The following is a 14,315-nucleotide window of genomic DNA, read 5'->3' as shown; positions in this document are numbered from 1 at the left end:
GCCGCACGGGTGCCAGGAGATGCCATGAACATGCCACAGGTTTCCACAGACTGCCACTGCGGTGCCACTACCTGCCAATGCCACTGGGAGAGCGTCAGTCCTTCCACTGCAACATCAACGGGACTGGACACAAGATGGCGCTGCCGAGTCGCAGATACTCAAAACTGTGTCCGTCGCTCCAACTGAAACAAAACATCTTTGGAACTTTTGGCAATCGAGGCTCTGTTGCGAACAAAGGTTACACATTTTTAAATAAACATATATGTCTGTTGTTGGAGAGAGATGTTAAAGAGAAGCTTTTGTGTCGTCTCTTGCCTGCTGATCGCTCCACTGATGCTTTGCGGCATGAAACTACATTATCCGCTCGTCATCTGCCGATTGGCATCATGGATTAATGCAGGTATCAGGTTTAAGAAAAGAAGGAATGGCATGAAATAAAACAGACATTATCTTCATTAATACTACACCGATTTGCAGCAGCACCGAGATCCTCCCAGTGGCATTGGCAATTTGAATACGTTTCTCTTTTAACTGTCCATCATGAGACCCTTAATGATGTAGAGAGGCTCAATGCTCAGGATCCTTGATATATGACTTGACTTAAACAGGTTTGTGTATGTCTTTAGATTTCCAAACTAAAGATATCAAATTTCACCATTGCAGTTATATTGTTTAGCAGGTGTAGTCAAAGGGCAGTTTTTTACATAGGCTACCTGTGTACAGACTTTGGGATCCCAGTCAGATTCAGAGTGTTTCTTAGATTATTACCTAAATAGCTTTCTTAACATCAAGAATCAACTATGTATTTAACTCACAATATTTGCTTAATCCCAGGATACTTCCTATAATAATCTTCATACAGACATCTCAACTAATTTACATAATACCTTCCCATATGGATCCCTATTTTTGGCAATGTGAAGAAGGATTCTGGGTCTCACAACATTTTCTGATTTCTAAGATATAAACACTGCTGTTTATTTATTGCACCAAATCTACATCTACCTTTTCTAAAAGCATAACGGGTTGACAATCCTGCTAAATCCAAGAAAAATTAACTCATTTAGAAAATATGAAAACATTTTTCTGTGACAGAAACCTAGTTTTCCTTTCATTGAAAAATTTATTATTTATTACTGCATCTTATTAGTTGTTCAAAGTTAATTTGAGCTTATAATACCATCTATGAGCTATTTTCAGGGTAAAAACACCTCTAACTAGTGACTGAGAATGAGTAATAAATCCATTAGACAACAGAAATAAAAAAAAAAGTTTAGTGATAGAAATAACAGGAAACCAATCAATGGAATATTAAATCTGTACAGACTGTATAATTCTGAATTGTTTGAATTACAACGTGTCATGACAACACACCCTGAGTAGAAAACTGGCAGTTAATTTGCATTCCTGAGATCAGCAAACTTCTGTCGTCATTTTCAGCCATAACTTCATTTACATTTACATTTAAGGCATTAAGCAGACGCTTTTGTCCAAAGCGACTTACAGTAATTCGAACTAGCTCCTACGTTCATACACTGATGGCGGTGGCTGCCATGCAAGGTGCCGACCAGCACATCAGGAGCAGTTTGGGGGTCAGTGTCTTGCCCAAGCCGCCCCATGAAATGTGTAAAGATATATAGTAAAACATGTTAGTCCTACTTACCTGACTTTTCTGCTTTGATTACTTCATTCATTGTGTTGCTTTGCGAGCGACAACCTGGACTAACTCCTACTTATAGTAAACTAAGCTGTAATTTTCTTTAGTCTGTGCCCAAACAGGTACATTTGGTATCCAACCAAACATTTGTGATAGTGTTGTTATTAATGGGTTATGAAATCATCAAACATGCATTTGAGATGAATTAGATGCACTTTAAGATAATGTCATGAAGGAAGTGCTGGGAGTTTGGCATAGTGACCTACTGCCAAGATGGTGATGACTGGTAGCATCCATACTGAGCATGATTCTGGCTCCACACAAACCTGTGGGCAACCTTCCTCTACTTGAACGTTCACTCGTATTTACAGCACGTGTGTATCCCCTTGGTTTATTCATTAATGTATTTATGAGTGCTATAACCCTTATAATTATTATTAGAGATGTTCTGTTACCATTATTTCTTTCCGGATACTGATACCGGGGCTTTGGGTATCGGCTGATACCGAGCACTGATCCGATACAAGTCTGTGTTAAAACAATTAAAAAGAAGAACATTTTCTTTTATGTATGTATGGATATGGATGATTGCCATTATTGTTGGATGGCCTGGCTCAGGTAAAACCTTGCAGAGAATGATTGCCCTACAACATTCTTCTATCATCTATTTTGACAGTCAGTCATAACAAAAAAATGATTTAAAAAAATACATCTAGGAATATATAATTACCTTAAAACTTACTGATGGAACCCTTGAGTAGTAAATCTGATTGGCTGCACGTCGTTCAGCCTACATGAAATGTGCTCCCTACTGTCTCATAAAGTTTGGGTGGAGCAGTTTCGTGGTGCTCTTCAAAGGGTTGATAAGGTTTCTGGTGTTGAAATTGGCAACTCTGGTGCCACCCCTTGAAATTACAGCCTTGCACACTGAACATGTCCCCATTTTACTGATGGTGTTATCCAGCATAAAGTATTGCCCAACCGCTGATATGTTGTTGTCTCTGTCTGACTCACGTGAAATCAACTTTCTCTTTGCCACTCTAAAAACAGTAGTTGCCAGAATTGATTTCCGTTGTGTAACATTAAGCAGAGCAAACAGAGCTAACTTGGAAGTATCAAGGTCCCGTTTCTAAATTGTGTAGTATCGGATAGGTGCATAAACTTGAGTACTTGCCTATACCAATACCTGCATTGTCTGCAGTATCTGTGGCATTTCAGAGATTGTAATCGGAACAGCTCTAATTTATGATGACCAGATGACCATTTTTTCTTGATGATTCAACCTGAAATGACATGTCTACCCAAACTGGAAGCTCTTTAACTGATTTGGATAGATTTTTACTTCCTAAACCTCTGATATTCATTCCATTAGCTGTTGCCTTGGTTACAGGTGGGACAATGAAGGTGTACCAGGGTTTGTGCCACTGTACAGATTCTCCCTCAGAAAGACCAGCAGTTTCCTCCAGGCATCTTCCTGAGCAAGAGAATGTGCCGCTGTCTCTCCGCCCCAGAGAGCCATCACTGCAAATAAAACAGGAAACAGAAACAGCAGTCAAAACCCAAGTCCTAAGTCCTGATTTTGATTTCTAGTATGAAGGTGAACCTACTCTTCTCTCGTGTCGCCATGCTTCTGAATAAACTGGCTCTGGCGTGCGGCGTGTACGGAGGTTCAATCAGGTGACCGGCGTTTGGATATGACAGGACGGTCAGCAGGTGGCTATTCCCCGCCTGCTCCATCATTTCCTTCATCTGGAAAAAGGGAAGTAAAAAAATCAATCTTCTAATTTTAAAAAGGTTTCAGTTTTTTTATTTGCATTCCTTGGATATGACCTTTAAATGTTCATGTATCTTTGGTTCTGTTTTTGTTGTTGTCATCTCTGGACTGTCAGAAATCTTTGCAGAATGACTCTTAACCTCTTGAAACTCTAGAAGCTAATGAGCTAACTCTAAAAAACTATGCTATGGATTGAAAATGCAGGCCACCAAGGTTCTGATTCTGTTGTTGTCATGTTGACTGTCAGAAATCTTTGCCGAACAGACACAACCCTACAAACATCTACACCAGTAAAATGCAACACACACATTAATGCAGCAGTAATCAATGCAATCAAAATATCAGATATATTAGTAAAACACTGACAGGGAACATATTTCTGTCTGATGACAACTTTTACTTTTGATCCTTTAAGTACATTTTGCTGATAATAGCCTACTTGCATACTTTACGAAGGGTTTCAATGTTGGACTTTTACTTGTATTGGAGTATTTTCAGTGTGTTTATCTGAATATTTCTTCTTACAAGTTTCAGCAGGTTTATCACATTTATTCTTGATTTCCACTAAAAAGACATTACATCTTGTGCACCTGACTTGACGTGTCGATGATGACTGAACATGACTGGATACCTCAAAACAATAAAATAGCCATTTCTGGCACAAACAAAACACAAAGGGAAGACATGAGAGATACTTTGGTGGTTCAAGATGTTAAAACCAAAACCCAGCAAGCTGTTCGCTACAGGACGGATGGATGACAGCTGTGGCTCATATCACAACCAGTTTCGGAAAGATACGAACGCAAAATGTAATTGTTTCTAAATGTGAATCTACCTACTCATTCCTCAATCGGAAACTTCATCTTGTAATGTAATTGTATTTACATTGAATAAAATTGTCGAGGCCATAAATGATATTCAATATGCCCCTGTTGATCTCTTAACAGTGTATACAGCATAAAAGCCCTACTGTTACTCAAAAAATGACTCAAAAAGATTGGACTGAGGAAATGAAAACTAAACAAATAGCTTATTCATTGCTGGGCTACAATGTAATCAAAACAATAGGTCTAGTTTATCAATACCAAATATTGGGTGCTTATAGCTGTATACTAACATACTATACAGCCATTTTCTTCATATGCAAAAGTTATGAGAATATGAAAGTATGATTTCCATAGAAATGTATCTCAATAACTATTTTTTAATTTAAACTGGCTGAAACAGAAACAGTTTGTTCTCTTCACTATCACATCCCTCTGTTTGCTGTGTTTGTGCACAATTTTTAATAACCATGAGGATTAATTTCTAGGGAAATGTAACAAGAAGAGAAATAAAGAAATGTTTGACTTAAAAGAGCTAACAGATTGTTTAAGAAAGTTTTGGTTCATTTACATACTGTACAGTGCTCTCTTCATTCATATGCTTATCTTATTTTTTTTGTGACTTATCAGTTTTCTAATAGTTTCAATAAAGTGTAATTCTTCAGTCTGCACATTTGGACTAAGCCTGTGATCCACATGTGATGCTGTCACGTCAGTAAACTCACATCCATTGCAGACTCGGAGGCGGGCCAGTTCTGGTCGTCCTCACCGACAACCACCAACAGAGGACACTTGAGTCGTCCCATCTGCTCAGAGACAGAAACAGAGACATTTCAGTTTATATCACCAGCTTCAAATGTTTATGCAGCACCGGATATCAGCTATGGAATAATCTATCCTTGGACTTTTGAGATATTACACAATGTTACACAGGAAAATCTCCACAGAAAAAAATTGAAATTGGTAGATTTAGCAGAAATGAAAGAACATAAAATCATTCACAACGCTGTTGAGTCTCTATCGAATAATTTCACAGAATGCAGATCACCTGTTAACTAGGAGAACTGACAACATTACAACATTAGAGCAACACTATGTGGAAATTGGCATTTTGTGCAATTTAGTGCCCCCACATTATATATATTGACATATATGACAGATTGACATGCACAGTGTGCCATAAAAATCTGCCCAAAATGCTTTTCAGATCAAAATGCATTTACAAAACTCGAAGGAGGACATATTCTGGCTGGTAATACTCACGTCCACTTTGAAAGCAAGGTCGCTGGGGACTGGCAGCAGCAGATCTCGCCAGATGAACTCATTCTCCTCGCTGACGCGAGTCCTGTCAGCGTTTCTAATTAGACAAAATATATATTTTTTAAACTACATCTTCCCTTTGGGCAACAGGAAAATCACTCAAGTAACAAATAGCTTGTGGACTTACTTGTTAAAGTGCTTCAGTATATCCTCCATAGACCCATCAACTGGCTGCACATGACTCCCACTAATGCACACTGCACACCTGAGCTGATATCACACACACACGCACACATAAAATTATTTTTAATGTACAAACAAGATATATAATATATATATATATATATATATATATATATATATATATGTATATATATATATATATATATATATATATATATATATATATATATATATATATATATATATATATATATATATATATATATATATATCCGTATCATACAAAAAACTTATATTTCAAAAGTATAATGCAGAAAAACATGCTTGGGGTTATTGACACTGGTGTAATGACATAGTAGCAGAGTGCGCTTCGACGCGGAATAAAACAGCTGGTGTTAGGAAATATAACAGCTACCTCTCTAATGGTTAAACTAAAGGAGCCCAAAAATGACAACTTCAAAAATAACATAAGCCACCATGTTCTGAAACGACACACTAAAAACACTTACAAAAAGTAACATTTTGGTTTGGAACAAAAATGGCAAACTTTTGTGGATCTGGTAATTTTTCGTATTGATACAATCGGGAGTCTGCAGAGGGCATTTTATTTTGAAGATTTACTGGATGCTCAATGCCGTTCCTATGTCTCTGACTTCCTGCCGGCGAGATCTGTTTTGTGCAGCTTGTTGCATCTTCCTTAAAAAATAGACCAGGCAGCCTGAACCCAAAGTAGCCGTGCCCGGCTTGACTTCACTGTGCGCCAGAGCTGATTGCTTGTGATTTGTAACACACTATCTGCTACTAGCGAATGGAGAGTGATGGCAGGTTAACAAGGGGGATGATTTTTGGTAATTTTGCTAACAAGGGGAACGGCATCCCCCCTTGAATCGCCTATTTTACATATACATATATATATGTATATATATATATATATATATATATATATATATATATTATATATTATATATGTATATATATATATATATATATATATATATATATATATATATATATATATATATATATATATATATATATATATATATATATATATATATATATTAGGGGTGGTTAATCGGCCCAATTTCCCGATTCGATTCGATTCCGATTATTGAAGTCTCGATTCGATTACAAATCGATTTTTGATTATTAACGATTATCGATTCGATTTTCAATTATTAACGATTATTGATCTTCCATTTAACATCAGTCAGCTGCTGAATTATTTTACTTATCTTTTGAGTAACACCTCACAGCACCTTCAATATTGTATAGTGTAACTGTAATATCAAAATTATTATTTTTTAATTTGTGTTAAATGTAGTCTTTCACTGTTAAAAGAAAGCTGCCAAGCTCAGCAGCCGGACTCATGTTAGAAGCATTGTCGGTGACGAGAACCAGGGCGTGTTTATCTATTCCCCACTCGCCTGCCATTGCTTTGAGATACTCACACATATTTGCGCTTGAGTGGCTATCATCCATAGCTTTCGTCTGAAGTACGTAGGACATTAGCTTCCATTAACTGCTGACATGATGAGCTGTAACAGTCACATATGAGACTGTAGCTCTGGATGTCCAGGCATCACACGTTATTGCTACCCTGTGAGCAGAGTTGAGGGACTCTTGCAAGGAAAGGTTTGTCCCCTTGTAAAGATTTGGAATCGATTTAAGTGTGAAAAAGCTCCGGGATGGAATAACATATCTTGGCTCCAGACTGTGGACCATGTAGCGGAAGCCAGTAAGAGGAGGACTCCAGTTTGTATTACTATTTTTAAAAAATTATTATTTTTTTTTTTTAATCGATTTTTGGAAATGTAATAATCGAATCATAATCGTCAATATCATAATCGCGATTAATCAATAATCGACTTTTTTCACCACCCCTAATATATATATATATATATATATATATATATATATATATATATATATATATATATATATATATATATATATATATATATATATATATATATGTACAGGGTTCTCCCCAGACGGTGGAACAGCGGCACTGCGCCGCTATACCACTAGGTCAGTGCCGCTATACTCCGTGCGTGACAGTGACGAGCGTCCGTCCGTCTGTACCCCGGTTGACGGCTAAGAGCTCCCGACTGACGGCGATGAGCGTCCGTCCGTCCCCCGGTTGACGGAGTTGATGACCGTCTGTCCGTCCGTCTGTGTCAACCCCCCCCCCCCCCCCCCCCCCCGGACAGACGGTGCGCCGCTACACTAAAAATTTCTGGGGAGAACCCTGATGTATGAGAGTTGCTTTTCTGGTCGGACCAGGGGCTGTTGGCTTCAACTATCCTTTATAAAGAATTTGAGTTATGTAAAGCAACGCCAAGATGATGAAAGTAACTTTCAACAACAGTTGTCTTACTTTCATAACTTCGGAGTAAGCAGCCATTTTGAGGGTTATACTGGTGCCCAAGGACAGACCCAACATGCCGATGCTGCTGCCGTGGACCTGAGGATGCTGCTCCAGGATTTTATAGGCCTTCTACATCACAAAAACATGTCAGACAATAAACAGCTGTAATACAGAGGCCAGACTTTTAAAATTTTGTGATGGAAGAAAAGAAAATTACATTTCAAATCCCCACTCCAGTCAAAAATATGTTTTCTTCTTGTTTCTTTAATTAAGTGTTTTAGATTCACTGTTGTACCGTGATGTATGTGCTGAGTTTGACACAAGGAAAAGTATACATTTTCTTTGAGCTCATTGAAAATCCTGATTTTAAGAGGTGGAGCCTATGAGCATGATTCAAATGTGGGGTATTTATGGACATATTTTATGTTTTTATGTTTTTTTTATGTAGGACTCATTCCTGCAGCACTCTTTCAAAACTCCTGCTGCTGCCAGGCTTGTAAACCTACTTAACAAATATGACTGTTTTACACTAGGGTGGTTTATCGTTGATTTCAACATTTTATGCCTAGGTGAATCAGGCTTTCTGCTACATTTCTATAACAGTCTGATATTATTAAAAAGTAAAAATGTAAGAGCGATAATAGTAAAAGAATTGGTCACAATCAGGTCACACCAACAAAATCTCTGTAATCTCTTTAACTCTGGTCTGAGTGAAAGTGAATGAACCCTTGAACCAATTTTATAGGTAGATAAATGCACAGAGATAAAAGACACACAGCACAACCTACGTAACCCATACCCAGGTGACTCCGTCTATCTCACAGCCAAAATAAATGATCATTATCAGCTAATGGTTAGCTCAACTACTTTGTAAGGGGATATTATCTCAGTTTGTTGTGGAGTGCTTGCTACTCCTTGTGGCGATAACATCAATGTCTTTAAACAATCCTGTAGCTGTTTTGGGGAATTTAGGATAAAGATTGAATTTTGTTTTATAATTTAGGTGCTGATAAAGTTTACCTCAAAGTACTGGAGGTCCACCATCTTCCTAGTTTCCATGGTGATTTTAGGTGTCAGGTAGTCGAGGGCCAGGGAGGCGATGCCGTGAGAGGCAAGAAGAGACGCACGGTACTCCACCAACTGCCCTCCACCACCCCACAGATCTAAGAGGCCGGGGAAAGGTCCCGGTCCTTCAGACAACAAACACCGTTCACAGTTTACAACTTTATTTCATATTTCTGTGGTTCCTTGTTTCTCCAGACGAGGGCTGGGCGATTCGGCCATAAAAGAATAACGCAATATTCTTAGGCTTCACCAGATACACAACATGTATCTCAATCTTTTTGAAATCAGGAAAAGACAACACAACACATGATATCAGGGTATCCAGAATATAACATGAAAAATAACATCTATAACGATACTGAGATAATACTGATAAATTGCCCAGATATTCTCAAGACTCTCCTGTGGTCCTACCTGGGGGCAGGAAGAGAGTCGCAGTGAGTCCGTCCTCTGTGATCGGGATCCTGCTGACGCCGGGCGCCATGTACCAGCGCTCCACCACCACACTGGCCAGCGGCACCTGATCCATGAAGCCCTCAGTCTGGTGACCCTGGTACACTGAGATTGTGACCTCCATGGGAATCTGGACATTCATCTTCCTTAACCTTGGGGATAATGGGAAAGAGTCAGCTCTGATACCAATAACTGATTCTGTATCGATTGTCATTGTCTGAATCGCTCCATCATTGTTGGCCTACCTGAGTCCAGGTTTGCTGCCTGGAACTGGTCTGAGGCTCCACAGTAGACCCATCTGTTCAACCCCAGAATATGTCCCACCCAGACTGGGATCCTCTGACACTGGAAAATTAAAGGAATGAAACTTATTAAAACGTTTTCTTCTGCAATTCACAAACTTTCCAATACCTGCAGAAAATTCTACATTAATATTACTGAATTTTCCAAGTCTGGGCTTTCAACCGTGTACCGTTCACAGTCCCAATGGCGTTGCTGATGTAGTGACCAAAAGCCTCCCAACTGTGTCCATCTTCACACTTGTGGAGGGCGTGGACGGTCAACTGGTAACCAGGCGGGGCCTTCTGGACCAGGATGATAAACTTCTCATCCACGAGCCCTCTGGACGGCTGGACGAAGAGCTTCACAATACACTGCTTCCTGTCCATCATGAACTGAGCAGACGGGTAAAATATTCAATAATAGCATCAAATGTGTTTGTCTGTGAAGATTCACCAGATTTTTCACACAAAAAAGTGTTAAATAAACTAGAATATGTGTTATATTTTATATTCTTTAAATTAACCACCTTTTGCTTTGATGACAGCTTTGCACACTCTTGGCATTCTCTCAATCAGATTCATGAGGTAGTCACCTGGAATGGTTTTCCAACAGTCTTGAAGGAGTTTTCAGAGGTGCCGAGCACTTGTTGGGTGCCTTGCTCTCACTCTGCAGTCCAACTCATCCCAAACCATCTAAATTGGGTTTAGGACCGGCGATTGTGGAGGCCAGGTCATCTGACACACCACTAAATCACTCTCCTCTTGGTCAGACAGCATTACAAAGCCTGGAGGTGTGTTTGGGTTATTGTCCTGTGATGAAACAAATGATGGTCCCACTGAGCGCAAACCAGATGGGATGGCATGGCGCTGCAGAATTTTGGACTTTTGTGTTTCTTGGCCCAAGCACTACTCTTCTTCTTCCTGTTCCTGGCTTCTTTGCAGCAAATCGACCATGAAGGCCTGATTCACGCAGTCTCCACTGAACAGTTAATGTTGAGATGTGTCTGCTACGTGAACTCTGTGAAGCATGTGGGCCCTAATCTGAGCTGCTGTTAATTTCTGGTTTCTGAGGCTGGTAACTCTAATCAACTTATCCTGTACAGCAGAGGTAACTCATGGTCTTCTTTTTTCTAGAATGGTACTCATGAGAGCCAGTTTTCATGTTGTGTTTGAAGGTTTCCACGACTGCACTTGAATTAACATTGAAAGTTCTTGAAATTTTCCGGATTGACTAATCTACATGTCTTAAAGTAATGATGGACTGTTATTTCTCTTTATTCAACTGAGTGGTTCTTGACATAATATGGATTAGAACAGTAGTCGAATAGTGCTATTCACTGTATTGAACTGTGTACCAACCCTAGCTCTGCACAACACAACTGATGGTCTCAAACACCTATGAAGGCAAGAAATTCCACAAATTAACTCTTGACAAGGTTTACCTGGTAACTGAAAACCATTCCAGGTGTTTACCTCATGAATCTCATTGAGAGAATGCCACAAGTGTGCAAAGCTGTCATCAAAGCAAAAGGTGACTACTTTGAAGAATATAAAAAATAATCATATTCTGGTTTGTTTAACACTTTTTTTTACTACATAATTCCATATGAGTTATTTCTAGTTTGGATGTCTTTAGTATTTATCTAAAATGTGGAAAATAATCAAAACAATTAATATTAAACATATTATGTATAAATATATTTACATACACATCCGTACACACAAACATACATACATATACTCGAACATACACACAAATACACATACAAAAGCTATAATTTGATATACATAATATACATTAACTACATCTCTATATCTTAGATCTTGTAAAAGTTAAGTTATTACTGCATATCTATATTTTATAGCATATTGATATTTTCTCCACTCTAACCCATGCACATATCTATGAAAACACCTAGCAATTTTTAATGCCCTCCCTCATCTCTGTACCTTTTGAAAATCATCTCTTTGCAAGTTTAAAAACAAATTGAATCACAGCTGGACACTGCTTTAGCTCCACGCTCGAACCACAGATTCACACCACCGCTTGAAATGCACTTTTGTTTTATAGTCTTGCAAACAGTAAGGATCTTGAAATAACACTTCTCCCTTCAATCATATACCCCTTCTCTATCAAAAGAAGTTTCTAAATATTGCCTGGTATTACTTTGTTTCTGGCTTTATACATCATCTGTGCAGTTTGTTATTCAACCAGGTCAATGAACTTTAAAGCACGGGAATTCAAAAAACAAAAAGTTACCTGCAGGATCACAAAGCAGCAGGATTTATAGGTGATTAAAAAAGAACTTGAGAGTAAAGTTCAAAAGCCACCTACTCCACCCAACTGGCTATCTGCTGAGTAAAGTGAGCATTGTTGTTGCTGGATTATCTGTTTTTTTTACAAGTTCCTGAAGCTGATTGTTGTAGCCTTTATGCTGTTGGAAAGAAATGTAAGTGCCAATAAAACTTTATTCTACCACCAGCAGTTAGCCCCAATCAAACGAGGATACTTTTCACAATATGAATTACTTGTACCTTAATGGCTTCCAATAAAAACTTCAAAACATAATCCTGCGCCGATTCCTCTGAGGAAACAACATTACATTACTCAAAAGTGTCTAATGTTAACGATTCTGCTACAGCCAGAACAGACTCAATTCACTTCTGATGCGGATCCGGATAAAGAGGCGTACAAGGGAAGTTTCTCTCACTCTCTCTAACATTGCAAAATAGGATGTTTTCTGACATTTGTGCATATCTCAGATAATAAAAAAAACAGGCGTGTTTAGGTGGCTGGTATACATATGGGTGAGTAAAGTTTGCAGTCGGTTACGTTAAGCAGACACCTGGAGTCCGAAGTATGCCATTCACTGTATCATATATAATCTGCAAGATAGACAAACGGTAAAAGTACAATATCTGTCTGTGAGTGAAGTAGCCCAGCTTACTACTGCACTTAGGTACAATAGCCTACTTGAGTAAATGTACTCAGTTACATCCCACCAATAATATTAATGTTAGTATACCGACCTCAGCACAACACAGCCACACAATGTTCTGTCATTTACAAAGACTACTGAGGGTAAAAACATGTAATGGCTAACTGGGTCTGTGTTGGCTCAAAGTGCACAAACACGTTTCATCCATTCGCACCAAACTGCTCAGCTGTTGTCAAAGTATCTCGCCAAAGCCATTTCTCAGCTATACTTACTGTAAGCGCAGGTGTAAAGGTGTGAATCGACCTGATCGAATCAAATTTTGACAGAGCACACTGACCGACAGATGATCTTTGCTCCACCGTAACTCAAGTTCAGCCTCTCCGGACGGAGCGTCAGTCTCCTCCCACTGCAACACCAACGGGACTGGACACAAGATGGCGCCGCCGAGTCACAGATACTTTCTTCTTCTTCATCTTTTTTTGTAGCTCTTAAGCATCCAGGCAGACCTGTGCTAATGTCTCTAAAGACTACAAGACAAAAATAACATTCTGTGGGTGATAAGTTAGAAAGAAATGCTTTTGTGTCGTCTGTTGACTGCTCGTGTCTCTCCTCGCCGCCCATCGAACGTTCAGCAGCCGAGTTGACTCATGGGTAATGTAGGTTCAGGTTATGACAGTGATGAAGAAGGCATGGAAATAAAACAGATGACATACTGATTTTAATACTTCTCTCATTTAACAGTCCACCAGAGATAATTCAAGTTCTAGTGTTGTACATGTTCCTTGAGTACACCTTGCCATACATTACATTAAAGGGGCACTAAGTAGTTTTGGGGAAGAAAATCAAAATCAGAATTTTAATATTTACAATATCAATGAGGCAAAAATACAACCTTAAAATTATATTATTTTCTTTCCATAGCTGAATAAAGAAACTGTTCTCAGTAGAAAACAAGGTCTCCAGAACAATTTCAATCAGTATGAAAACAGTGTTGTCATTCAATAACAGGATACGAATGAGTGGAATAATATAACGGCATAAATAATATGATTCTGAATTGTTTGAATTACAGCAACATGTCATGTATCTAGACGACCTCACACACCCTCTATTAAATTGCACTTTCTACCCGAAAGTTGTTGTGAACAAGAAGCAGAAGTGATTCTGTTTTTAAGGTCTGATGCTGGACTGTTTAAAGGGTAACTCCACCAACTTAACACATTTAAGTGTATTTACTGGTGAAAAAAGTAGTATAACTTCTTTTGTGGTGCATCTAGTGATGTCACTCAGTGGCTAAATAGTATTTTGTGAAATCAAGGCACCAGATTTTGAAAAGGAAGACATGGTATATAAAAGTGAAATCTCTGGCTCTGCTGTATTGACTTTGGTCATTTGTTTTCAAACTGCAGAGTAACAGAAAGAAATAGGTTATCTGGTGAGTGCTGACTTTGGTTAAAGAACAAAATAAACACAAATTTACATTTACATTTAGCAGACGCTTTTGTCCA

The 14,315-nt window shown here is 38.6% G+C and overlaps 1 protein-coding gene across 2 annotated transcripts; it reads right to left on the bottom strand.

Moving 5' to 3' along the window:
- Positions 1-945: 945 nt before the first annotated feature.
- On the bottom strand, positions 946-13,453 carry LOC115586657 (peroxisomal succinyl-coenzyme A thioesterase-like). Of its 2 annotated transcripts, none has more exons than XM_030425866.1 (11): positions 13,080-13,451; positions 10,060-10,261; positions 9,833-9,932; positions 9,549-9,739; positions 9,090-9,259; positions 8,079-8,198; positions 5,703-5,785; positions 5,519-5,612; positions 4,981-5,061; positions 3,265-3,406; positions 946-3,178 (listed from the first exon to the last, which is right to left on the bottom strand). In XM_030425866.1, the coding sequence occupies exons 2-11, from the start codon at positions 10,256-10,258 to the stop codon at positions 3,042-3,044; spliced, it is 1,317 nt and encodes a 438-aa protein (XP_030281726.1). In that variant the 5' UTR covers positions 10,259-10,261; positions 13,080-13,451; the 3' UTR covers positions 946-3,041. The 2 variants fall into 2 exon arrangements, with proteins under 2 accessions (XP_030281726.1, XP_030281725.1); XM_030425865.1 differs by having other exon boundaries at positions 2,980-3,178; positions 13,145-13,453.
- Between the last annotated feature and the right edge of the window lie 862 nt (positions 13,454-14,315).

The sequence above is a fragment of the Sparus aurata genome, chromosome 8, assembly GCF_900880675.1.
Source record: "Sparus aurata chromosome 8, fSpaAur1.1, whole genome shotgun sequence".
Classification (NCBI taxonomy): domain Eukaryota; kingdom Metazoa; phylum Chordata; class Actinopteri; order Spariformes; family Sparidae; genus Sparus; species Sparus aurata.
This window is presented reverse-complemented; position numbering and strand designations above follow the sequence as displayed.